Source organism: Gadus macrocephalus, chromosome 5 (assembly GCF_031168955.1).
Source record: "Gadus macrocephalus chromosome 5, ASM3116895v1".
Classification (NCBI taxonomy): domain Eukaryota; kingdom Metazoa; phylum Chordata; class Actinopteri; order Gadiformes; family Gadidae; genus Gadus; species Gadus macrocephalus.
The window spans coordinates 12,783,023-12,809,530 of record NC_082386.1 but is presented as its reverse complement, the minus strand read 5'-3'; the positions used below and the strand labels follow the sequence as shown (position 1 = coordinate 12,809,530).

At 49.3% G+C, this 26,508-nt stretch overlaps 2 protein-coding genes and 1 long non-coding RNA gene across 5 annotated transcripts; 2 read left to right on the top strand and 1 right to left on the bottom strand.

Moving 5' to 3' along the window:
• The first annotated feature begins 27 nt into the window (after positions 1 to 27).
• LOC132458009 (echinoderm microtubule-associated protein-like 1) lies at positions 28 to 10,091 on the top strand. Of its 2 annotated transcripts, XM_060052447.1 has the most exons (6): positions 28 to 485; positions 2,250 to 2,388; positions 4,940 to 5,068; positions 5,385 to 5,416; positions 6,988 to 7,014; positions 8,619 to 10,091. In XM_060052447.1, the coding sequence occupies exons 1-6, from the start codon at positions 329 to 331 to the stop codon at positions 8,900 to 8,902; spliced, it is 768 nt and encodes a 255-aa protein (XP_059908430.1). In that variant the 5' UTR covers positions 28 to 328; the 3' UTR covers positions 8,903 to 10,091. The 2 variants fall into 2 exon arrangements, with proteins under 2 accessions (XP_059908430.1, XP_059908431.1); XM_060052448.1 differs by lacking the exon at positions 6,988 to 7,014 and having other exon boundaries at positions 29 to 485.
• Positions 9,068 to 19,091, top strand: eml1 (EMAP like 1). 2 transcript variants are annotated; one of them, XM_060052442.1, is made up of 18 exons: positions 9,068 to 9,118; positions 9,172 to 10,525; positions 11,227 to 11,376; positions 11,974 to 12,043; positions 12,476 to 12,583; positions 12,714 to 12,809; positions 12,985 to 13,119; positions 13,337 to 13,436; positions 13,909 to 14,060; positions 14,547 to 14,672; positions 15,169 to 15,300; positions 15,494 to 15,561; positions 15,732 to 15,820; positions 16,018 to 16,115; positions 16,489 to 16,576; positions 16,736 to 16,831; positions 16,949 to 17,079; positions 17,391 to 19,091. In XM_060052442.1, the coding sequence occupies exons 2-18, from the start codon at positions 10,413 to 10,415 to the stop codon at positions 17,514 to 17,516; spliced, it is 1,878 nt and encodes a 625-aa protein (XP_059908425.1). In that variant the 5' UTR covers positions 9,068 to 9,118; positions 9,172 to 10,412; the 3' UTR covers positions 17,517 to 19,091. The 2 variants fall into 2 exon arrangements, with proteins under 2 accessions (XP_059908425.1, XP_059908427.1); XM_060052444.1 differs by lacking the exon at positions 9,068 to 9,118 and having other exon boundaries at positions 9,165 to 9,323; positions 9,362 to 10,525.
• LOC132458010 (uncharacterized) lies at positions 18,748 to 20,567 on the bottom strand. The gene is made up of 2 exons (XR_009525811.1): positions 20,261 to 20,567; positions 18,748 to 20,000 (listed from the first exon to the last, which is right to left on the bottom strand). It is a non-coding gene; the product is annotated as an uncharacterized LOC132458010 (long non-coding RNA).
• Between the last annotated feature and the right edge of the window lie 5,941 nt (positions 20,568 to 26,508).

Here is a 26,508-nt window from a genome sequence, read left to right as displayed (position 1 = left end):
TTTTTAAATATTGGCATCAGAGCATGTCTTTAGAGGCCATGCTACGTCGTTTATTTTAGGCATATATTTTCTTTGTCTCTTTTCTTGTTCTTTCTTTCATTCTATCTCTCCCTCTACGAGGTCTTCTATGTGTCCAACCAAATTAAGAATCAAACCGTTTTGGGGTTTGAACAATAAAAACGAGTATTGCAGTGTTGGCTGATAAACAAGAGTATCACAGACGGGGGGTTATGAACCTGTGTCATTGACTTTCTCCTCCCCTTTCTCCTGCCCTTCGTCCTCCTCCTCCTCCTCCTCCTCAGATGACAGTGCGTCGGCGGCCAGCAGCATGGAGGTGACGGACCGCGTGGCGTCCCTGGAACAGCGCGTCCAGATGCAGGAGGACGAGATCCAGCTGCTGAAGTCGGCCCTGGCCGACGTGGTCCGCCGGCTCAACCTCTCGGAGGAGCAGCAGTCCCTGGGTCCCCGGCGGGGCCCCACCAAAGGTACCCCCCCCCCCCGTGGGATCTGATTCTTCAGATCCCACGTGCGCTCTTCCTGGCTGTCCACCCCCTCCTCTTCATCCTCCCCCCTTCCTCCCTGTGTGTGTGTGTGTGTGTGTGGTGTATGTATGAGTCTGTGTTTGTGTGTGTGTGTGTGTGTGTGTGTGTGTGTGTGTGTGTGTGTGTGTGTGTGTGTGTGTGTGTGTGTGTGTGTGTGTGTGTGTGTGTGTGTGTGTGTGTGTGTGTGTGGTGTATGTATGAGTCTGTGTTTGTGTGTGTGTGTGTGTGTGTGTGTGTGTGTGTGTGTGTGTGTGTGTGTGTGTGTGTGTGTGTGTGTGTGTGTGTGTGTGTGTGTGTGTGTGTGTGTGTAGAACCTGCTTTGATGAGAAAATCCCCCTCAGCAGACGGCGTTTTTGAGAGGCCAGGTAGGCTCTGCTGGGGTGTGTAGCCTACTCTTCCCTACTCTCCCCTCCTCTCCCCCTACCCCCCCGCCCCCTCGCCCCCTCGCCCCCCAGAATGACCACACCCGCAGCAGCCATCTTGCCACTTTAACCCACCCTGAAGCACTGTCCCCCCCGCCCCCTGTCCCTTATAGCGGCCTGCCCTCCCTTAAAAAGGCATGAGTGCACTAGCATGCATTAGAGAGATGGAGCAGCACACATCATCAATAATACAGCTCATGGCGTCACCACACGGCTGGAGCATGGTCCTCTCACAGATTAATATTAGGAGTGATGATGTTGATGCTGGCAGACAGTGTTCCATCGACCGTTCGATCTGGACCATAATGTTGTTATGGCGGACGTCAATTATTAAAAAGGATTTATGGAGAAGATGAGTGATTGAACGCGTGTCTCATTTTGTGTGTGCGTTCCCTGGCGGGGCGAGGTGCTCTGTGCTCCCGCACTGAGGAGGTCTGTGCAGAAGCTCATCTAAATGTCCCTGTTGAGGCTAGTGAGGCTGATTGCTCTGACTGGTTGCTCTGACCTTTTGTGTGATGACCCGTCTTGTCTGACGCGGACGGAGAGTTAACTTCTGCGGTTGAAACACACGCATCCCTAAGCTAGTGACCACCAAGTAGTGTACACATGGCTATTCCTGCGGTCCTTCTGTCTAGAACTGTTTGAGCTGATACTCTGATGTCTTAGTGGTGCTATGGGGTTTGTGTGTAAACACAGAAAGACGCATGCAGACCACTGCGCCACTGCGCATACCACACACATATATATGAACGCACGCACGCACTCACCAACACACAAGCAAACATTCTCTCCCCTCTCTCTCTCTCTCTCTCTCTCTCTCTCTCTCTCTCTCCCTCTCTCTCTCTCTCTCCCTCTCTCTCTCTCTCTCTCTCTCTCTCTCTCTCTCTATCTCTTGTACACACAGACACATACACACACACACACACTTACACACACAAACACATAGACACACATACACAAACACACACACACACACACACTATTTAAACTGTTTGACCTTGAAAAATATGCCACTGTGGCATTAATCATAGCCTTACATTATTTATACCATGATTTACATCCAGCACACAAAGACCCCACCGCACACACATAAACACACACACACACACACACACACACACACACACACGCACACACACACACACACAAAGACCCCCCCCACCAACACATACACACACGTCCTTATCCTTCCGTTTTAAGCCTGACTATATATATCCCTGAAGGAAAAGCGACCGATTGTTTGAAGTGTCCCAGCACGCTGTCTGACGCTGCCTTCTCCCTCCAGCCAGACCCATGATCGCCACGCTGCCGCTGAGGCCCACCGTCAACAACGGGACCGTCCTACCAAAGAAGGGCAGCGGGACCTTACCCTCCCCGTCCGGGATGGGATCCAGGAAGGACGCTCCTCTCTCAGCCAATAGGAGGTGAGAGAACCTCCAGTGTCATCAGCTCATTTACATTCCGCACCTCTACCTTATCAAGGCATGAATAAATCTGCATCTTATGTGGCAGAAACCCAGCCTGACCTTCTGCCTCCCCCAGACACGTGTAAGATAGGAACCACGTGTCAGTACCTGGTTCCCTCCCTCCTAAACCTGCTCTGTGGGGCTCATTATAAACGTAGCGGCTGACATTTCACCAGGCTGAACAACTGAATGGGGATATCTCTCCGCCTCAGTTGTGGCAGATTCAGATTCAGTTCACCTCGAGAAGGCGTGTGTGTGTGTGGTTGCAGCTCATTGTGTGTGTATGTGTGTGTCTGTGTGTGTCTGTGTGTGTGTGTGTGTGTGTGTGTGTGTGTGTGTGTGTGTGTGTGTGTGTGTGTGTGTGTGTGTGTGTGTGTGTGTGTGTGTGTGTGTGTATGTGTGTGCGTGGGCATATGTGTGTGTATGTGTTAACACGCATGATCCATCTGGTCTGTCAGAGGAACAGTAGGGCTGCTCTGGTGTCTGCTGGTCGCGGGGCGTCCATTACCATAACGTAATGGAGGGGAGAGGGAGCCTTTCATGACAAGTGAGCCTCATTAGCTCTGCAGCGTCTTCATCAATGTTGCTGCCCTCCGTCCCCTCACACACAGCGGACCCCCACAGACCCCCACGAACGCCACTGTGCTCCTCATGGGACTCTCTCGGGTTAGCAGAGGCAGAGGGAGCTGTCGTTAGCTACACTCGAGTTAACCCATTTCCTGAGTGTGCAGCAGTGGTTGCTGGGATACGCGTTGTGTTTGCTGTTCGTTTTTATTTTTTCATATGTTTTATTTATTGTCAGTTTTGCCCTTCAATATGATATGGTCCTTACAACTGGAGTTGTTCCCATTGGCTCCATCAGCCCAAGCCTCCTAAAACATACAAAACAGTGAATATCTGTGGCTCAAATTACAACGCAAATAGTTTTCAATGGCTTCAGACTCCCTTTCACATCTTGTCCCTTCTCCTTGGCCTCCTCCTATCAGGTGCCTGTGGTGTCCTGTGTTGTCCCTCCTCCTCCTCCTCTTCCTATCCGGAACCTGTGTTTTCCCTGCCCCTCGTCTTCCTCATCCTATCAGGAAGCTGTTGTCTCTGAGCTGTGTTGTCCCTCCTCGTCCTATCAGGAAGCTGTTGTGTCCTGTGTTGTCCCTCCTCCTTGTCCTCCTCGTCCTATCAGGAGCCTGTTGTGTCCTGTGTTGTCCCTCCTCCTTGTCTTTCTCGTCCTATCAGCAGCCTATTGTGGCCTGTCCTTGTGTCTTCTGTTGCGTTCCCTTATGTCTATGTGCTTTGTCTTTCAAACTTGTGATGTCACTTCCTGGTTGTTTCCATCCGGTTCGTCCAGGTATTTCTACCGACCACTCAGGTGAGAAGGCCAAAAGTAATATGATTGGTCAAACGGAAACTAATACATCATCCCTGATCTCTCAAAGATATTGATTAATGATCTTGCATACTAAATATAAGCCCCAGTAATCCATCTCAAATCACTTCAATTCAATAATCAATTAAAATGCAACTAATATATTTGTCACTTAAGACGCCTCACCCTGACTGCTCCCAACGAGCTGGCTGTGGCCCTGCGTGGTGGACTCTGCCGTCGGTGTGTGAATGAATAGTTGTAGGTCACTTTAGATAAAAGCGTCAGCAAAATCTCCTTATGTAAATGTAAAGATCTACGTCTACATCCTCCAGTTACCAATGGGCATTTTCTCTGTCTTCCATTTTAATTTTTATAATAATACATAATGTCTCTCTCTCTTCTCTCTCTCTCTCTCTCTCTCTCTCTCTCTCTCTCTCTCTCTCTCTCTCTCTCTCACACCACACATCCACATCCAAACAGACCTACATCCCAGTACAGGGGTTATCCAGACAGGGCTGGTGTGAATGGGCCCCCCCGCTGGGAGGCTGGATTAGGTGTGACTGGGGCTGCCAGCACATGGACTGCTGATTGGCTGCTTTCCTTTGTGTGAATATGCAGGCAGGCTGTCTGCTCTGCACTGCTGTGTGCATCTGCTCTCCCGTTCTGTTCTGGAGGTCCTTTATAAAGGCACGGCCATGGGCCTGATGTAGGGAAACAACACAAGGGGACACGCAGTGTGTGTGTGTGTGTGTGTGTGTGTGTGTGTGTGTGTGTGTGTGTGTGTGTGTGTGTGTGTGTGTGTGTGTGTGTGTGTGTGTGTGTGTGTGTGTGTGTTTGTGTATGGCTGCATGACAGGAGGGGTCCATTTTATCGTTTATTTGACTTTTTGCTTCCCTGTCACTTCCTCTATATTTTGCCCGATAACACCCAAATGAACACATGAACATGTGCCCCTACTCACACATCCCGCCGTCCTTCTCAGTACTCTGTTGATCGTACCTGGTTTACTGGAGATGAAGGAGGCTGAGTTCACATGGAAATAATCATAATCAATGTACCCTCGGTTGAGGCTTTTATTGTGAAGTCCTTCATTGGTTCTGCGCTCTTCCTCTTCCCCCTGCCCCCCCCCCCCCCCCCCCCCCCCCCCAGCACTGTGAGGAGGGCCAACTCCAACGAGCACATGGGCACGCTCACCAGGAGGGACTCGGGCGAGACCAAGGGCAACCGGACCCGCGCCGGATCCACCGGCAGCAACTCCAGCGGCAAGAGGAGTGACAGGTAGCTGACCCACTCCCACTCTGTCCAAAGCAGCCAATCACAAGCTCTGCTCGCTCAAGGTAGCGGAGCAGGGCGGGGCATCCAGGGCACCGTGTTCTCATGGTTGCCGTTTTATGAAAGTATATGATTTAAAATATAGAACATATTTGACGTAATGTGAAATAGCATTTTTTTTTTAACCGTTATATTCCACGTGAGAGTAAGTGCCAGCTGGTCTTGGGAGATTGATTGAGCGGTGTGTCTCAGGGAGAGACAGGTGTTGGTGGGGTTGGAGGAGTATTGACAGGATGTGGTTGTTTACCTGTTTACCTTGCAGCAGCCGGCAGAGGGAGCCCATATTCAATGCAGGTAAGAGAACGAGGCATTCTCCCGCTGTCAGGGGCAGTGATTAAACCCTCACCGCCTGGGAACAGGGTGTGGGTGTGCGTGTGTGTGTGTGTGTGTGTGTGTGTGTGTGTGTGTGTGTGTGTGTGTGTGTGTGTGTGTGTGTGTGTGTGTGTGTGTGTGTGTGTGTGTGTGTGTGTGTGTGTGTGTTGAATGAATCCACTCTTAATATATATAAATAAATATTGATATTACATAGCTGCTAAACTAAATGATGTAGATGTACTGTTGATTAAAAGCACTCCCTACACCAAGAGAACAACAATACCTACGGTATATTCTGTCATGATGATCTCCTGCTACAACATCCCTGTTGAAATCTCCATTTATCATCATCCAACCATCATCCATCCATCGCCTGCTCAACCCTTATGATTTGTTGACCATTTGTCTGTCATGAATATAATTTGATTGTTTTGTTTAGCGTACGTTTTCGCGTAAAATAGACAGTTGGGGGAAAAATGTTATCTTTTTTTATTCAGGCCAACAAAAAGTGGTACTAACTGCGATGAAGACGATGTCAGAAAAGCATCTTTGTAAAAACTGTTAGTTTTTCGATAAAACGCCTGCTGCTGCTACTATCCAACATCATCAAATTAGGAGAGAGGCTGTGAACCAGTGAGAAAACGATTTAGCTTCTCATTAGCGTCTGTCTCGCCGTGGTAAATCCCTGTAAACGTAGCGATAATCCTCTGAGAAAGTGCTAAAGACGATGTTATCTGGCATCATCCGCCCAGGAAGAGAAACGTTCTTCAGGGGAAACCGATGACTTAGACATTTAAGTCGATTCAGACCTATTACCCCCCAGGGGCTGCCTGCTCAGGCCAGCTTCTGGGATGTGAACTAGCGCTGTAATCAGCCAGAAACAACCGGAATCACTGACCCCAGCAGAGAGCAGGCCCACCGGGCAGCTCTGATCCCATACAATCACAAACAGGCCGATGTAATCATAAAAAAGTCTTTAATGATCTATTGTTTGAACGACTAATCTGACCTGAACAATAGATATATATTCGATCCGTGTTTCAACAAAGAGCAGCAGTCACCTAAAGGGTGTTTTGAGTCTTAAAGGGGACATATCATACCACCCGGTGCGAGTGTGATGAGCCATTACAAGCCGTTTTCAAAATGTGCAGCATTGTGACACCACCTAGATGTGTGACGGATAGACGAGCAACGTTTGCTGCAGTCCACTGGGTAGGCTGGTTGGCTGATCTACCCAGCACACATCTAGGGGGACACGCCCACCTGTGATGTCACAATGCTGCACATTTTCAAACCTGCTTGTAATGGCTAATCACACTCACACCTGGTCGCATGACATGTTTCCTTTAAATATAAAACGTATAATATAACATAAAATATATCATATAATACGTTCTATAACTACATTATGATTCATGTGACGTGCGAGACATTAACACAGGGGGGGGAGGAGCCCGTTAGAACCGGCAGGAAGCTCCTCCCCCCCTGAGGGGGTGAGGACAGACACACCCTCCCTCACCCGTCCTTCTGTCTCCCTATGTGGCCACAAGGGACTCGACGGGTGACCCACTGCAAAGGTAGGCCCCTCCCCCCCCAAGCCCAGCCCCTCCCACCCCCAGCCCAGCCCCGCCCACCACCACCACCACTGCCCCCGCCCCCCACACACACCCGCTTCCCCTGACCCCCTCGGGCCTCCACAGCTCTCAGGGTGGTGCTGCACCCGCGAGGCCCCTCTGCCAAAGCGCGAGGCGCCGCAGCATCCGCTCTAGTTACAGACCGCTCACACAGGAAGTGGTTGGTCGACAGTTGGAGGCAGGAGGATTTGGAGGGTTATATACGACCCCAACAGCGGTTGTTTCAGTGCGCTGCCCTCAGAGAGCTGTGGACGCAGAGGGGAGGGACCAGAAGACGTCCCTGTGTGGTAGCTGCTGCCCCGCACACTGAGCTGACTAACACACACACATATGAACACACCCACACAGATTCGCACACAGATGAACACACAGACTCGCACGCACCCAGATGCGGACCCACACCAACACGCAGACTCACGCACACACACACACACACACACACACACACACAGACGCATACATACACACACACCTTACCACACACACAAACACAGACGCACACACCAAACACACACACACACGCGCTGCTTCAGCGACACTGAGCTATCCCTGTGTGTGAGCTTGCAGTGGTTGCCGTGTGTCTCTGTCAACACCAGTCGATTAGCTGCGGATGAGAACTGCCACTTTTCTCGCTGTGTGTGCGTGTGTGTTTGCCAACGGCTCTGCCCCACTTTTTTGCACGTCGGGTATTTAGCGCTCTGTCACCATAGTAACAGCACAAAGAATCCCGACACTTTCCTCCACGCCGAGTTCCAAAACCCTCGACTCCACCGTTCCGAGAATCCTTTGCTTCTGAATAAGTAGAGGATTTCCGCCTGTGCAACCTCTCTCTCTCTCTCTCTCTCTCTCTCTCTCTCTCTCTCTCTCTCTCTCTCCCTCCCTCTTTCTCTCCCTCTCTCTCTCTCTCCCCCTCTCGCTCTGTCACTCTCTCTCTCTCTCTCTCTCTCTCTCTCTCTCTTTCTCCCTCTTTCTTTTTCGCTCTTTCTCTCGCTCTCGTTCTCACTCTCTCTCCCTTTCTTTCACTTGCTCTTTCTCTCTCTTATTCTCTCTCTCCCTCTACCCATATTTTGTATATTTGCACTGAGATCGGTCCCAGTGTTTCTTTTGTTTCCATGGAGATCTGTTTAATTTCGCTCCTTGTGGTTTTTGTCAAAGCCTGGAGCATCGAGTCAAGTCGTTCTTATTCATGGAACTGACAGGGAAATAATCCCTGAAATACATGGTGATGATCAGAGGGTTTTGTGAAGCCTTCTCAAAAAACATTAAACTATTTGGCTATGTTGTTGCATTTCAAACCAAGAACGGAGATTTCCACAAACATGAGATATAAATATGCAGAATGAACACCCTGTCTTATGTCAGATTGGTTCGTCTAATAGAACAAAACACACAGCCATTCCAAATTCTGACTTTGATCTTTTCTGCATCTCCTCTCCTTCCTGGTCCCGAGTGACTGGCTCCGCCCCCACCCTCTTTCTTCTCCAATTGGCTCTGTGTGTTCTACATCCTGACTTGCCCCGCCCCCGCCATTCCATCTGCTGCTATAGTCACGGTGCAGCTGTACCTCAGCTCCTCTGCCAAGCGCACCGGATCCGACCGCCGCTCCGCCGGTCTGAAGGCGCTAGCGCCCCCCCCGGCCGTCAGCCCCCCTGGCCCCTCCCTGCAGGCCGGGGGCCCGAGCAGGACCGCGGGGGTCCGGAAGACCCCCAGTATTAGCCTGCAGTTGAGGAAGTCAAGGAGCCTGAGTCAGTCGGCCTTCAGGCCCCTCGATACGCCAAGCTACCGTGGCCCCGTTCGCTCCCCCAGTCACTACTTCCAGATATGCTACTGAGCCCCAGGTATGCTACCTAGCCCCAGGTATGCTACTGAGCCCCAGGTATGCTACCTAGCCCCAGGTATGCTACTGAGCCCCAGGTATGCTACTGAGCCCCAGGTATGCTACTGAGCCCCAGGTATGCTACCTAGCCCCAGGTATGCTACTGAGCCCCAGGTATGCTACCTAGCCCCAGGTATGCTACCTAGCCCCAGGTATGCTACTGAGCCCCAGGTATGCTACTGAGGTCCAGCTATACCATTTAGCCCCAGGTATGCTATCCCCAGGTATGCTACCTAGCCCCAGGTGTGCTACTGAGCCCCAGCTATGCTACTGAGGTCAAGCTATGCTACTGAGCCCCAGGTATGCTACCCAGCCCCAGGTATGCTACTGAGCACAAGCTATGCTGCTGAGGTCCAGTAATGCTCCCTAGCCCCAGGTATGCTACCGAGGTCCAGGTATTCTACCTAGCCCCAGGTATGCTATAGCCCCAGGTATGCTACCTAGCCCTAGGTATGCTACCAAGCCCCAGGTATGCTACCGAGCCCCAGGTATGCTACCGAGGACCAAGTATGCTACTGAGGTCCAGCTATGCAACTGAGCTCCAGGTATGCTACTGAGCCCGTTATTTTACTGAGATCCAGTCATGCTTCTGAACTCAACTCAGCTTTGACATATGCTAGCTAGCCTGACAGGGATGCTATTTTTATCGCAGTCCACTGTTTGAAGCCAACATACCTCATAGCGTTTCCTTGTTCCTTCCCGCTTGTTCCTTCAGGGTTTTTTTACAGTTTCGTATTTTCAGACACAACATATATACGATTTATTTGTTTTTACTGTCGCTTGTCATTAGAGTGGCATGTCATGATTCATAACACTAACTTTAGTGAAAAGAGAAAACAATTTCTGCTTTAGATATTTTCGGAATTGCTACTTTTTGTCGTTAATAACGTATTGTTTGGTTTCATTTATGTTTTCTGCATGTTATTTGTCTATTGAAATATTAAAAAAGCATGTATATGTTTGACTGGTTCTGTGCCTCATTATGCTTGACTTCCATAAAGATGCTTCTGCTTGTGTGTGTTGTTGGTTCACATCTCCTCAGACCTGAAGGTCAAAGGGTGACACTTTACACCAATCTCTGTCACTTCATTCATGCCTTCTGCTGTCATGTGTTTCAAATGACTAATAAAGTCACTTAAAAGGGCACTCTGTTTGAAATTCGCTGATGAACTTAAGTACCTTTTTGTTTAAAATTGCTTTAATCTCTGTCTTTTTTGTCGCACATTCATTCTTACTCTTCCATTGCATTGACCTTCTGCTCTATGAGCCACAGTTATGCTTATTCATTTTATACCCATTGTTTTATCATCATTTCACAATCGCTTATACTACTAATTTCATATGTCCATTTCATCTTTTCATGTCATCATCACTCTGAAGCGCTCTCCATCTGAAGCCTCCATCGTTGTTTGTGGCCCTCACTGACTCCTGTGTGTTGCTTCCTCCAGAGGAGGGCTATGTGAAGATGTTCTTAAAGGGCCGCCCGGTCACCATGTTCATGCCCAGAGACCAGGTGGAGCCCTACTGCCTGGAGGCCAAGGCCGACCTGCCTGGGAGCAAACTCAAGCTGGACTGGGTGTATCCGTTACCGTGGTGATAGTGATTTAGTGCAGACATGCGTTTCCTGACACAAAGAAACCGCTATAGCATGTTTACTTGGTGTGTTGCAGGGAGAAACAGAGACTAAGGGTTGGATTCTTTTTTTTCTGATGACATTTTAATCCGATATTGATCTGTTGTAAGGTCAGGGGAGGGAGGGGGTTGTGATTGACAGCTCTGCACTCAGTCTGTCAGAGTGAATGTGGCTCTGTTCTTACTGCGGCCCCACAGCAGAACAACGTGTCCCTTACCCCCCCTCCCCCGTGACCAACATGAGGTCAACAAGGTCAGCAGCTGGCCAGAGACAACTGCTGTTTCTCTTCTTCTCCTCTGTCTCAGCAGTCTTGAGGAGATCCAGAGTAGATCCAAAGTAGGGACGGTTCTGCTTAATACAGACCGAAGTTTGGCACTCATAACACTGGTTTGAAAGATAGATAAACCACTAACTGAGTTTACTCTTCAATTCCATTAGCGCTGTAATGTTGTTTGTATTGGAGTTAGATAACATGTAGATTGCATTAGGATTATCGTGTATTACAATTATGCTAAGTAGAACATGATGAGACGACAGATAAAACGGTACAGCTTAACTTCAACAGCTGTCGATGGACAGAAGAATAAACCTTTCCCTAGCCGGCCGTGTGACTTTGATGTGACTCCTTGACCGCCGCAACGCTCAGATACGGTTACCGGGGCCGCGACTGCCGCTCCAACCTCTACCTGATGCCCACCGGGGAGACGGTGTACTTCATCGCCTCGGTGGTGGTGCTGTTCAACGTGGACGAGAGGCTGCAGAGACACTACACCGGGCACACGGACGACATCAAATGGTGGGGCACACACGCACGCACACACACACACACACAGACAACGTCAAGTGGTAAGGGAGGCACGCACGCACGTACACACACACACACGGACAACATCAATTGCTGAGAGACACACGAAAGCACGCACACTCAGGCATGTACACACACACAGACAACGTCAAGTGGTGAGGGAGGCACGCACGCACGCACGTACACACACACACAGACAACGTCAAGTGGTGAGGGAGGCACGCGCCCAGGGGCATGCGCGCACACACGCACACACATTCCTGTCTTTCTATAGGAGTATAGAGAGGATTGACAACACACAATACCATTGCAATAATGAGGGGCTACTCTCGTTGGGGAATGTGTCTTAAGTGTGAATGACGGTTAGGGGGGGGGCAGTAACCACCAGCATCCTGAGGCTTGATCTCTGGCCCGCTAGCACAGAGCTAGCTCTGCTGATCATCTCCACCGCAGCCTCTCCCTGACCGCGGCCGAGGAAGGGGTTTATGGGATGCGGCGGGGGTTAACACACCCCTCGTCTCCTTACTCATTGAGATCAAACTACTGCGTCATATCTCTTTCTGTGTTTGTTGTTTTCCTTCTCACCAGCCTGGCTGTTCATCCTGACAAAATCACCATAGCAACCGGCCAGGTGGCGGGAACATCGTGTGACGGCAAGGTAAGGGCTGTGTTCCGATACATTTAGCATCGTAGTGTCTCCCATGAATCAATGAAATGAGGGGAAGTGTATTGAGTGTATGTAGTATTGATAGTACTCACAATACTTAATATACAATAAACCATAATAACTCAGTGCTGATTTAAAGCACTGAGCCCCACTATTTGATTGTTAAAAATCTGTATGAATTGTTACCCATTCGTAAGGACTGAGGGCCATTCAACATAGAAATTACAATTTGTTAACATCAATTTGTGTGTGTGTGTGTGTTTGTGTGTGTATGTGTATGTGTCAATGTATGAGTGCATTTGTGTGTCTGTGTTCATGGGTGTGTGTATGCATGTCTGTGTGTGCGTGTGCATGCATCTGTGTGTGCATGCATCTGTGTGTGTGTGTGTGTGTGTGTGTGTGTGTGTGTGTGTGTGTGTGCAGCTGGCTCCTCACGTGCGTGTGTGGGACTCCGTCAGCCTCAACACGCTCCACGTTCTGGGCACCGGGTTCTTCGACCGGGGCGTGGCCTGCCTGGCCTTCTCCAAGTCGGTGAGTGACCCGAGGCCGACGCCCACACACCTGGGTCACATGATCGCTTCCCTTGGAAACAGGAGGCTGCTTCGCCATGGAAACGTCCGTTGACATGTTGTTGTTTGTTGTTGTTGATGTTGTGTTACAGAACGGTGGAAACACGTTGTGTGTGGTGGACGACTCCAACGACCACGTCCTCTCCGCCTGGGACTGGCAGAGAGAGGACCGCCTGGCTGACGTCAAGGTGTGTGTGTGTGTGTGTGTGTGTGTGTGTGTGTGTGTGTGTGTGTGCGAGAGTGTCAGAGACATTGACCTGTTGACCGGTCCATGTGCGTGCTTGGATGTGTGTACGTGTGCGTGCTGTGCCCCCTCAGTTCTGCTGTTGACCGTGTCTGTGTGTGTGTGTGTGTTTACCCCAGTGCTCCAACGAGTCGATGTTCGCTGCAGACTTCCACCCCACAGACAGCCACGTCATCATCACCTGCGGCAAGTCTCACCTCCACTTCTGGACCCTGGAGAAAGGCCTGCTGGTGAAGAAACAAGGACTGTTTGAGGTAGGGATCCAGCTCCTCCTACTGAGCCTTCACAGTGTGCGGTGAACCTAGAGGGACCCTGTTCTAAAGACTTATTAAGACTCTATTCCAGGCCTTCCATGGTGGTGTTCTATTGGGATGGAGAATCACCTCTCTCTCTTTCTATTCCGGATTGTTCGAATTAAATAAACAACATCCAATCTAATCAGCAGGTGGTTTGTCCTCTTGTCTCCTCCAGAAACAGGAGAAGCCCAAGTTCGTCATCTGCGTGACGTTTGCAGAGAACGGAGACGCCATCACCGGAGACTCCAGCGGCAACATCCTGGTGTGGGGGAAAGGTAGCGTCTTGAGGACTTCTCTCCCTCCCCCCGGGCCTAACCCATGTCTCCCCCTCTCTCCTCCTCTCTCCCTGTCCCCCGGGCCTAACCCATGTCTCCCCCTCTCTCCTCCTCTCTCCCTGTTCCGCGGTCCTCACCCATGTCTCCCCCTCTCTCCTCCTCTCTCCCTCCTCACCCATGTCTCCCCCTCTCTCCTCCTCTCCCCCTCCTAACCCATGTCTCCCCCTCTCTCCTCCTCTCTCCCTGTTCCGCGGTCCTCACCCATGTCTCCCCCTCTCTCCCTGTTCCCCGGTCCTCACCCATGTCTCCCCCTCTCTCCTCCTCTCTCCCTCCTCACCCATGTCTCCCCCTCTCTCCTCCTCTCCCCCTCCTAACCCATGTCTCCCCCTCTCCCCTCCTCTCTCCCTCCTCACCCATGTCTCCCCCTCTCTCCTCTCTCCCTCCTCACCCCTGTCTCCCCCTCTCCCTGCAGGCACCAACCGTATCAGCCAGGCGGTGCAGGGGGCCCACAGCGGCAGCATCTTCGCCCTGTGCATGCTGCGCAACGGCACCCTGGTCTCCGGGGGGAAGGACCGACGGCTGGTGTCCTGGAACAGCAGCTACCAGCAGATCCAGAGTGTGGAGGTAAACACCTCCACACACACACACATGGCCCTCACTCTTTACTCAGCCTGACTGTAGTCAGGTACGTGGAGGTAAACACCTCCTCGGTCAGACTGTAGTCAGCTACGTGGAACCAGTGGACTGGAGGCTGGTTTAGCGGAGGTTTAGCATGCAAGAGAGAGCTTTTGTTCATATGCTAATGAGATGATGGTCTAATGACTTGGGGACATTCAATTAAAATGATACTCAATGAATCCTCGGCAATTAAATTCACAGCATTGAAATTAACAAATATGTTTCATGTAGCAGGAGTGTCAGAGCTCATCCAGATGTATCACTAATCACTAATCCCATTTGATAACTGTGATGTCTAGTATTAATATTACTATATGAACCATGAAAAAGGCAGAGTGTGTACAATAACAAACATTACAGGGTTTGTGTTTTCAAGAAAGCAATAAGGAAACAGCGATCCCTCTCAGATTGATTCCATCCTCTCGGGTTCAGGTGCCCGAGCTGTTTGGACCAATCAGAACCATCGCTGAGGGCCGGGGGGAGAGCGTTCTCATCGGAACCACCAAGAACTTTGTTCTCCAGGGCAGTCTGGACGGGGAGTTCACCCCCATAACGCAGGTGGGTCGGCGCTCCACGACACCGCAACGTCATCAGTATCACCGGGGAAACCTCGGCCTGCTCAGAGCATTTCGTCGTGCCACCACAGACTAGAGTTATGGTTTGTTCAGAGTTCACTTCTGCATAGCCTCCTCCGGTACTCCCCCACACACCCCTTTAACGCACTTTGTATGTTGTTAGTCCTGGCACTTAATGTACACACGTATGCATGTTGTATGGACTTACACTTAAAAACTCATTATTGTGTAGCATCTTATCCTTACTATCTTTGTTGTGTATGGGGAATGGGTTAACCCAACAATTGTTAGTGCTTGGAACTTGGTTCTATGAACATCCTAACTGTACCGACAGCGGTATATTGTTGTTTTTCTTTCTTCTGATAAATGTACTTATTGTAAGTCGCTTCGGATAAAAGCCTCTGCTAAACGCCCTGAATGTAAATGTTTGAGATGATAGAGGAGCAGACTGGACCTAACCGGTCCTCATCTTGCTCCAGGGCCATACTGATGAGCTGTGGGGCCTGGCCGTCCATCCCTCCAAGCCCGTCTTCCTGACCTGTGGCTATGACAAGCAGGTCAGCCTCTGGGAGTCCCGCAGCCACCAGCCAATCTGGACCAAGCATCTGGACGTAAGCATGGGCAACAGCGCCCTCTGTGGGGAAACTGGGGAACTGCATTAGATTCAGGTTTTTAAGTTGTGTGTGTCTTTTCGAGAGACTTTCCAGTGTATGTTTATTGATTTATTTTTGTTTGTTTACGTTTTTGTCGCGATTTTTTCTTCTTTCTTTAAATGGATATGTTCATTTTGTGTTTCCTCCCCAGGAATCTGCCCAGTCAGCCTGCTTCCACCCGTCTGGGATGGTGGTTGCCGTGGGAACACACACGGGCAGGTACTGGAATCCTGTGAGACAAGATTTAATCGGAATCGGAATCTCACCAAACATGACCCAACAGTGCTTCACTTACCCACGAGAACAACGCAACAACAATACTAACTGAAACTCCAGACTTCAGCGATGACGTTCATGTGTTGAGATTGATGGTTGTTTGGACCCTACAGGTGGCTGGTGCTGGACTCGGACTCCAAAGACCTGGTCACGGTCCACACAGACGGGAGCGAGCAGCTGTCCGTGATGTGTTACGGCCCAGGTTGGTCAGACATGAACCCTCTCTCCCTCCTCTCTCCTCCTCTCTCCCTCCTTTCTCCTCCTCTCTCCCCTCCTCTCTCCCTGCCCCGGGCTGATGAACCCCCTCTGCTCTCCTCTCCTCCCCGTTCTCCGTGCCTTCTCCTGGATCCACTGCTCCAACGACCTCACGCTCCCATCTGCTCCTCTCCTCTTATCTAGATGGGAACTTCCTGGCCATCGGTTCCCATGACAACTATATCTACATCTACGCCGTGGCGGAGCAGGGCAGGAAGTACAGCCGGGTCGGGAAGTGCTCGGTGAGCGACGTTATTAATAGTCCCCCTAAACAGGCAGGGCAGACTTTATGTCCCCCACCAGGAACCACAGCTTTATATTTAGGCTCCTGTCCCGCCCCTTATATTTGGTTACATTGGCTCCGCCCCCTCCACCCCAAGTGACCTCCTCTTAGTATTTGTGCTAATAATAATAAAAAAAGATGCATTCTCTGTACAAGTCAGACACCTGTGTGTGTGTTTGTGTGCTTGTGTGTTTGCGTTTGCACGTGTGTGTGTGTGTGTGTGTGTGTGTATTTGCACGGCTGTGTGTGTGCGTGCGTGTGTGTGTGTGCGTGCGTGCGTGTGTCTGTGTGTGTGAGGTGTATGAGTGATTAAAGTGTGTCTCCCCTCTCAGGGTCACTCTAGCTTCATCACACACCTGGACTGGTCGGTGGACTCCCAGTACCTGGTGTCCAACTCTGGGGACTACGAGATCCTCTACTGTAAGGACCTGCTGCCCACCTCACACACCCCATGATATCCAGTAGAAACAAGCAGAACCGCCGCCCTGACTTTAGCTTCTCTCTCCAGCCCCATCATCCGGTCAATATGTTATGATCATCATGGATAAACCATAAGGAGTCTTCTGTGTGTTTTCACAGGGATTCCGTCGGTGTGTAAGCAGGTGGTGAGTGTGGAGACCACCAGAGACATCACCTGGGGGACCAGCACCTGCTCCCTGGGCTTCGAGGTCTTCGGTAAGTAGCATGAACACACACAATCTCTCTCTCTCTCTCTCTCTCTCTCTCTCTCTCTCTCTCTCTCTCTCTCTCTCTCTCCTCTCCCTCACCTCTGTGTGGTCTGGTGTCCCTCAGGGCTGTGGCCGGACGGTTCTGATGGGACTGACATCAACGCTGTGTGCAGCTCCAATGAGAAGAGCCTGCTGGCCACTGGGGACGACTTTGGGAAGGTCCACCTCTTCTCCTTCCCCTGCTCCCAGTTCCGGGTAAGAGACGAACAATGGGTGGTTACCGGGGAGACAAACTGAGAATAATAACAAAAAAAGTATAGAGTATTAGAGTATAAGAGTACAGAGTAGCTTTGAGGAACAACTCAGAAGAGCTCCATCTCAGAGAGTTCGTTCTGACTTGACATCAAATTCATCAATGACCAAAGCTAAAATGTTTAAATATAAATATGAATCTTATCTTTTCTAACCCAAAGGTCACATGACTGATAGACGTTATACAGGACGTTGACTTCAAAACAGTGATGGACTTTGTTTTGCCCCCCCCCCCTCCTCCTTCTCTCCCCCAGGCTCCCAGTCATGCTTATGGTGGCCACAGCAGTCATGTGACCAACGTGAACTTCCTGTATGATGACAGCTTCCTGGTGTCGACGGGGGGGAAGGACATGAGTGTGATGCAGTGGAGGATAGTCTGAGGACTCGGGCAGCAGACCTGTGACAGGCTGCCACCCTCCTCCTACTAGACCTTGCTCCTCACGTCTCCAGACCAGGAGAATAATATCTGAACTGCACTAGAAGCCGACCAAACCAAACCCAAACGGAGACCACACACCAACCGGAGGAAGCATGACTGAGCAGGGTCGCAGCGCGGGGACTGTGTGAACTGACCTGAGCACTGAGTTACGATGATGTGAAGTGAAAGCTGTGTGGAACTCAACTAAAAGGACGACTTGAAGAAATCCGAGGTTTCCGCTAAAGAACAGAACTGGTGGATTGTCGCGTTGCTTTAAAAAATCCAGAAATAAAATAAACACAAAACACATCGCTTCACTTTGCCGTAAATGCTAAATATTTATTTTAACAGTACTGTTAAAGTGACGTGAAACACGTAGTGAATAGAATTTAACATGAGAACAAGGATTTTTATCCAACTAGCCAACAAAAAAACCAAAGGCTCAGATTCAAACAGCATTTGTAAGTAGTAATAACGTTTAGCTATTTGATTTAGTGTCTCCCGTTGTATGTTATGAAGTCAATAACTTCCTCTATTGTCCCCAATTAATGGTTTAATATTGAGCATATTGGAGGAACCAAGTGCAGAGCAAAGTGATTTTAAATTATTTTGTATTTAACAACTCAGGAAAGCACTAAAGGAAGTTAATATTTTCTTGTTAAAGCCTTCTCTTGTCCAGGTACACCAACCCACCTTGGTAAAACACTAACCAACATTGAAATGTGGATATCACATTCATTTATATGTGAACAGTCGAAGAATCTGCTCAGATCTGCTCAAATCCAATATTGTAATATTATACTAATAATAGTTAGGAATAATTCAGTATTTACTCTGTACCAAATAAACCACTTGCAATTCCCATGTGAATGATAAAATCAGTGGTTTGCAGCATCTCAATGGTTTTATCCAAACCTTTTCCAAGTAGCATGGCATCAGTAATAACAGAACACGTGCCTTCCTCAACTGTAATCTGGAGAAGTCACAACTGTTTGTGCTTCTAATTGAATAACGAGACGGGCATCTTTTATCTGAAATGATACCGAGTCACAACCTAAACTGCCAATTTGTTCTGTCATGCGTGATGATGTGTAAATAGACCGAAAGGCTTTACAGTTGATCTAGTTGAACGGTGAAGATGTATTGTTTGAAAAGTATCGTAACATGCATGAGGTTTGTTTGGTATGTGTTTCTTTGTTTGTTTTTTTTACCAGGCACTTGAATAGCCTCGAAGGCAGACGGGCAAGGCAGCGGGAAACTCAACCAAGCGCCTATTAAGTTGTTCAGTAACTTGATATTGTAAATTGTTCCCAAATCCGTTTTCTACCTGAAGGCATGTCTGGACGAGAGAGATGACCTTTGCACTGTAACTTAACTTCTGATGTGCTCTTCCGTCGTCCAATCTCAGCTAATAACACCAGAGAAACCTGGAGGTATTTTTACTGGTCAACACTGCTTCTAATGCTTCCATTCAGAAACATGACTTCTTCACACGACGAACATGCAAATGCAAATAAACAAGCGCTTCTTGAAGGTTTTCAGAGTATGCGTGGATATGATCCGATATTTCTATATATTTTTTATCGATTTTTTATTTTTATACGATAAAAAGATCACAGATCTGCATGAACAAACGTCATATTTGATTCATTCCCACCTCCAAATATTTTTTTGGTAGAAGTAAAATAATAAAAATGTTGAGAAAATGACAGAAATCCCTTAATGCTAACAAACATTATACTTATTTTCCAGTTTAGCTCAATGTAAATTGACCTATTAAATATTCTCATTATGGTCAAATATAGACCTATCCTAATGGCATTATTACTCCATATTCAAATTATTCCTATATCTTTAAATTATGTTAAATTATTTAAGGGTTTTGTACGGCGAAGAAATAATGTAGATATTTATCGAGAATTTTCCGAAGATGCTTTTCAGTGTTTTCAGTCAAGGAAGAGTAAACGTGCACGTTGCTCTGAGCGTGTGCGCGCGGATGGGGCGGGGACGCGCAAAGGGCACAGTTCCACGTGGTGTCCACAGGGGGGCAGCACCGAGCCGACGCGTGCGTCCTTCGCCGGACATTCTCACATCTCCACCAAAACACTCGGGAAAAGATATCCCACCAGGGAGGCGGCGGCTCACTACCACCATCCACCATTCATCGTCTTCTGCTCCGAATATCGTCGTACCATGGAAGTGGGGACTCCCAGCACATGGGGAGAGAGACAACGGAGCACAAAGAAGAGGGGAGCCAGCTCATAGTGCCTCCACATGCCCTATGGTCCTTCGCATCCAGAAGACGCAGTAGGGTACAAGGTGTAGGCCGTTGAACCGTCGGACTGATTGTGACCTGCTGAAGCGACCGCATCCCGCTGTCTTTAGTGGGGAGGAAACGAGGAGGATTGCTGGACGTGGTCCCCGGTTTCATGTCATCTTCCGTTGACTAGAAGACAAGAAAATGAGGTAAGCAGCGAGCGGCGGGACCGCCGCGTCATGACGGAGCGCAAACAGAGCCGCTCCATAAAGCGGCTTCGTAAAGCATCCACAATCAGCCTTAATTTGGCTCCGCTGGTTGAATACTTTACAAGAATTGCAGGATAGTGCGTCAGTTACACATTATTGCAGTTCTACAGACGATCCCTTTTTTAATATTGGTTTAATTATCTGCGATTAGGATAACGTTTTGATTTGGGGCCCACTCACCGACCTTCTGATGAATGGGATATCGTGAATTCGCTTTCTGTACTATTCCTTCATCGTCCAAACCCAAACCTCATACTCGTTTATAACGGTAATTAGGACCCATTGTCGTTTGTGGTCACGCCCATTTCGTTGAATGCAGCTTTTAGGGAGAGCGATGTTGTTGTCATGGGAACGTCAGCATCGTCTCCCGACACGCCAGATGCTATATGTGCTCAACATCTTTTTTACGTTGAATAGTACGTTGTTGTTTGCGTTTGCGGACACAGGAAACGAATTGATTGACGTGTCCCGGCACATGGCTGAGGCGTTCTCCGCACCCCAGGGGGTGGGCTGGGGGGGGGGGGGGGGGGGGTGTATTTATTCTGCCGTTGCCGGGCAGGTTATCTCACACATGCGCGCGCCCGTACCGACACACAGAGAAAAACGCACATCAATGATCCTCAGTCTCCTAAACATACACACCGGCACACGTCACCCTGTATGGAAAACGTGGCTGTCTGTAGTTTTAAATCCCATAAGTCTCTGTTCTAATTTGACTCGCGGTGGAATGAGATAGTATTCTGATCCCTGCCGTGGATGCAGTGGCATGCGGAATGCTAGGAGGCCCAGAGATGCTAGCCTCACCGGCACCCTGCGGTCCCCGTCTGTTTGGGAAACACTCTATGCCTTAGGTTTAATGTTTCCGTTAGCCGTGGCGCTACTGCATGAAAGACATCTTATCGTATGACTCTGAAGACGATGATTCTCAGGACAAAGCATAGTTATTGTGTGTGTGTGTGTGTGTGTGTGTGTGTGTGTGTGTGTGTGTGTGTGTGTGTGTGTGTGTGTGTGTGTGTGTGTGTGTGTGTGTGTGTGTGTGTGTGTGTGTGTGTGTGTGTGTGTAGGGGGGGGGTATTACTTGTGGTTGTGCATGTCCTACAAACAGAAGTGTGTGTGTGTGTGTGTGTGTGTGTGTGTGTGTGTGTGTGTGTGTGTGTGTGTGTGTGTGTGTGTGTGTGTGTGTGTGTGTGTGTGTGTGTGTGTGTGTGTGTGTGTGTGTGGAGAGGGTAACATCCTGAAGGCTGTGTGTGTTCTGTCTGGATAACCACATCACACGTCACTGTCTCATATTAGAGGAAGTTTATTTTACGTGATTCTAATCCAAACAACACACTAGTGTCCATCTGCTAAAAATAATCCAAACATCTCCCTGTTCTATCTGGATGAACCCAGCGGTTTCCTGTACTTTGTAAATCTCTACTACATATGTTCTATTCCGTGTGTATTTGCGTGTGTTTTGTGTGTTTGTATGATGTGTGTGTGCCTGCCAAAAGCTCTTCTGTTCTGTTCGGCTCCTGAAGGGAAGTCTTAAATCTCAGGACCGCTCCACCGAGGTGGGGCTCTCAGGTCGCAGGGAGACACGTTAGAGTCCAACGCACACATCTGTTCAGCCCCCTGCTCCCTCACAGGCTGGAGGCTCCGCACACCTCCTCCTGCTACATGGCTGTGTGTTTGTGTGTGTGTGTTTGCACATGAATGCACGTGCAAACACACACACTGCTGTGATGCAGGCAGTGTGCATGCTCGTGCAAACACACACACACACACACACACACACACACACACACTTCCAGCATTACAGGTGTGTGTGTGTGTGTGTGTGTGTGTGTGTGTGTGTGTGTGTGTGTGTGTGTGTGTGTGTGTGTGTGTGTGTGTGTGTGTGTGTGTGTGTGTGTGTGTGTGTGTGTGTGTCAGAGAGAGCACAGAGGGAGCCGTTCTCCTCAGTGATGCTTGATGACTACTGAGGCCCTCGCTGTGGTGACTGGTAAGAACTAAAGGGCAGAGAGTCCAGAGAGAGAGAGAGAGAGAGAGACCAGAGAAACTGCAGAGTTATGCATCTCACTGCAGGGAAGGCTGCTGCTGACCTACAGCTGATCCCAGAGCAGCAGCACCTCAGAAGCCTGGTTCACACCCCTACTTATGAGTTCTCAGATGGAGTTTGGCTTTTTTATTTATGAAGCACAGAGCAATCTAGGAAATCAAATGAATAGCTATTCGCAGAAAAGCTGTTGTTGATTCTGTATAGTTTGTGTGATTCTTACCGATCAATACCGACGAGATTAAGACTTGTTTGCCACCACAGTGTGATAGAAATGATAGTCATGTTTTGAAGTAGAAAATATTTGGAGTTTGGTGCAAGAGTGAGAAGTGATGTGGGCAAGTTTCATGTCTGTGGTAACATAATCAACCAGATGCATTAGAACCGCTCGGATCATATCATGTTCAGACAGTCCTCCTCTGTCATGTCGGTCGGTCTCTCTCTCCTCTTCTCCTTGTTTCATAACCGGTTCTATTAACAGCTCTGTCTCCACTAGAAGGGAGTCACGTCCCCCCTGTGGTGGAGCGTTGGTCGGCTGGTTCATAGACCTATGTTGGAGTGTGTGTGTCTCCTCCTCTGCAGCTGTCTCTCCCCTCAGTCCCCATCGCTCTAGGCCGTCCTCCGAGTTCCACCCAGCTGCTGGCTCACCTGGGAAAGCAGCACAGCAATGTTTGCTAACCTTGTTCACAGAACTACAAAAACGCATTAGAGAGGTTTTCAAATTGTATTCTCAATCCCGCACTCCTTAAGAGGGTAAGTTAAGATAAGAGTTCAATGGGCCCTAAAACATGTCCATCAGATTAGTAGCAGAGCTGAAAGTGGCGTGTGTGATAGTGGACTCCTTACGTTAATACCCCCCCCCTGGGATAGAATCTCCTCCTCAGCATGGAAAGTCAAGGGCTGTTGCAACCCCACGTTAACTACTGTCTGTCTTTGCTTACTGCATTCCTGGGCTTTTCTGGATGTTGTTATATTGCTACCATTGTCCTCTGTCCGTCGTGGACATCCTGAACAACAATCTGGACTGGGGGGTGAATCTAGATCATGCTCATGGCATCACATTCATCTGTGTCTAGATGCCCCTACATCCAGACTAGTTTAGATGACCATGGTCATGGTTTAGATGGTCATTCCATGTTCAGTGTAGAATGTCTCCTGTAGGTAAGCTAACTACGCCCGGTCTGGTCGGCTCTTAAGAGGCTGAACGCTCTTTGTTTGTTTGCCCTGCGACTCGTGGCCACAAAGCAGCTTAATGGGGTTATCTTCGCCGAGGCCAGATGGACCAGGAGCAGGCTCCAATGAAACGCTAAGACGACCCAACAGCGAGTGACACCGAATTGAAGGAACACTGTTGATCTGTGATACAAAGCAACACGGCTCTCTGAATTTCCGGGCTTCAATGTGCCTCCGATTAGGGGAGGAATGCCGCGCTGCAGTCGTCGTGGTCGGGAGATAACAGCGAGATAGTTACGTCTGTCAGCGCTTATCACGAGAGTAGGAGAATTATCTGTTACATGCAACCGCTCGGTAGCTGGATAAACTATCATATACTGGAGTAAATAAAAACTTCTCTATCCTGTGTACTGCTCCGTCGTTCACAGGATTAGGAAGATTTCCCATTGCTTGCATGATACAGGCATAGTAGAACCCTCTATCCTGGGTACTAGTGAAGGTTTTCCAGGAGAGAGGGTTTTAAGTAAAGGCAGCGTAAAACCTTCTCTATCCTGTGTTCTGCTCAGTAGTGGCACAGAGACAGATGTCCATTCCTTGGACCAGAGCAGGATAACTGTTCTAAAATGGTCACATGATCTCTCTCGGATTCTCTATCTCACAGTCTCTCTCACTCACTCCTGCCCCCTCCTCCTGCTTCACTTTCTCTCTCCTTCCTCCTCCTTCCTCCTCCTCTCAATCGGCGTCGCTCTGACTTGTCCGCTGTGTTTACCCGTTGGTGAACGGGGCTGACTGCTCCGTCACTGGTTGGGTTTTTTTTTCCGAGCATGTGAGGAAAAGAGGATAATATTTCCCCCTTGTGCTGAACGGAAGCTGGACGCGATGCCTTCTGCTGTCTCCGCCCTCGCTAATGCCTCTCCTCCATAATCACACCTTCTGGCTTCCATCCGACGGAGCCGTCAATCGGCTGTAACCTAAGCTCCCGGAGAGCGAGCGGAGCGGAGGGCAACATGTACTCCCTGGATGACTTTGGGTAAGGAGCCGCTCTTGTGTTCTGGACGGTCTCTCCCTGTTCCCTGACTCTCGCTCTCTCGCCCCCGCTCCCTTCCTCTCTGCGCATCTGAATTCTATGAAATGGAAGGCAATGGGCTGTGGAAAGTGTGGTGGTGGTGGTGGTGGTGGGGCGAGCGAGGAGAAAGCTATGTTCCTGCGTCTCCTGCCAGGGTTTCTGAGTCTCCAGGCTCTGTTTAAAGCTTGTTCTCACCGCACAGCGGAGCCATGTTTAGATGTTTAGCTGTGTGTGTGTGTGTGTGTGTGTGTGTGTGTGTGTGTGTGTGTGTGTGTGTGTGTGTGTGTGTGTGTGTGTGTGTGTGTGTGTGTGTGTGTGTGTGTGTGTGTTCAGTCTCCGAGTTGGTCATCTTTGACTTCAGTTTCTATCTAGAGAGACAGAGAGATTTACTTTCTCTCTCCATCTCTTGCTTTCCCACAAATCTCTCGCTGGCCAGCTGTTGGTGGATTGGTTAAATCATGAACGAGCTTGTCTGTCAGTGTGTCCGTTCAGCTGCTCTGGATCGGCCGTCGGGAGAGGGAGAGGGAGAGGGAGAGGGAGAGGGAGCTAATCTGTGAATGGCAGCATGGACTCTCCAGCACAGATCCGGGGTTTCGAGGTAATGTGGACTTGTCAGATTAGTGAGCAGGACATGTTGATTCGCTGGCAGTCCGATTCAGATGTGCTTCAGGATAAAGTACAGTAGGCCGCATCAAAGAGTGATACTGACTCATGCTATGGTAATCCAGTGTTAAACTCTCTCTGTATTTCCCACCCTTGGAGCTCTGGTGGTAAACAGTGTTGTCATGGTTCCTGTTCTGGGAGAACCACTTAGTCTCCTTCATCCAGCATTCCTCCACTTAGCTAATATTTGTTTTCTTTCCTCTGGTTCAGAAGACAAAGTGAAAAATGTCATTTTGCCTCAACGCCTTGTCAGACAAAAGCACAACGACTCAAGAGATATCATTCTGCTTGTCCTGTAACTGGTCACGAACAATCGTTATTTAGGACATTTTATCAACCAAGCAAATCATAGATTACGGCCAGAGTGATCAATGCCCTGATTGACAGGTGACATCATTGTGAGCTGGACCCGCCTCCTCGTGCCCTGACCCCCGCTCAGCCAGCAGCACCGGGTCATGCTGCCCCCCCTCCTAAGCGCAGTGTGTCGATACTCTGGGGGGGGGGGGGGGGCGGGGGGGGCAGGTCGTACCATATGGGGCCGTAACGACCCGCCCCCGGGCTGCAGGCCAGCTATTGAAAACAAGCTATAGCATGGAGCTACGGCCCCATAGGCAGTCCTTTATTAAGGGAACTGATGTACAACACAGATGGATCTGGTCCCTTTACTTACATCTCAATAAAGAGGATACGAGGTGTTGGGAATCAGGGCCTGCTCTTCTACATATTTTATTGGACAAGCTGTCCGTTGTGCCAGAACTCCCGAGCTGACCCACTCATTTTAAACGTTTGGCGAGGGAATCATTCCAATGATCCATAATAGATGGATGCATCACACATTGTTCCATCACACATTTCTGGTCAATATTATCTGACCTAGAATATTCCAGGGGGCTTAAACCTTTTTTATATTCTAAATTTGGATGTGATTTCTGAACCTGGGTGTGTGAATGTTTCTAACCCCTGAGCATCAGGCAGTATCGGCCACGGTCGTAGAGGGGGAGAGCCCTGGGCTGGGACAGGATGCTCAGGCTATCGCCTCTCTGGCGGAGCCAGAATCACACGCTGGCCAATGATAAATCTCGTTGGCACATGTCAGGAGTCTTGTACACTAAATGGCTGTTTACTGAAGCCCGCTATAAGCCTAGTTCTGCTGACTAGGAGCCTCACAGGGGCAATCACTCACAGCCGCCTGCTTTCAGTGCCGTTTGGTTCTACTGAGTCTTGTACTTTAACACAAACGCACGTGTCAGAATCCAAAACCTGACCCTGGTGTTTTGGATGCTCGGAAGAGTTTGTGTGTGTGTGTGTGTGCCTTTGGGTGTAATCCTTAAAAGGCTGAACTTGTTTTTATTGGATCAGTTGATCAAACCAACGCCGTCTGAATTAGCATCCCACTGTGGGGAAGGATTTAGCAGATTTAGCCGAAATTAGCTTTAACTTTACACTGTGGACACCGGTGGCTATTTCTCACACACACACACACACACA

Coding starts and splice junctions, on each gene's coding strand:
- LOC132458009 (XM_060052447.1), top strand. CDS start 329: ATGGAGGTGACGGACCGCGTGGCGTCCCTGGAACAGCGCGTCCAGATG. Junction 2,389..4,939: donor CCTCTCTCAGCCAATAGGAG/GTGAGAGAACCT, acceptor CCCCCCCCCCAG/CACTGTGAGGAGGGCCAACT. Junction 5,417..6,987: donor GGAGCCCATATTCAATGCAG/GTAAGAGAACGA, acceptor TGTGGCCACAAG/GGACTCGACGGGTGACCCAC.
- eml1 (XM_060052442.1), top strand. CDS start 10,413: ATGTTCTTAAAGGGCCGCCCGGTCACCATGTTCATGCCCAGAGACCAG. Junction 14,673..15,168: donor AGTTCACCCCCATAACGCAG/GTGGGTCGGCGC, acceptor ATCTTGCTCCAG/GGCCATACTGATGAGCTGTG. Junction 15,562..15,731: donor GTGGGAACACACACGGGCAG/GTACTGGAATCC, acceptor TGGACCCTACAG/GTGGCTGGTGCTGGACTCGG.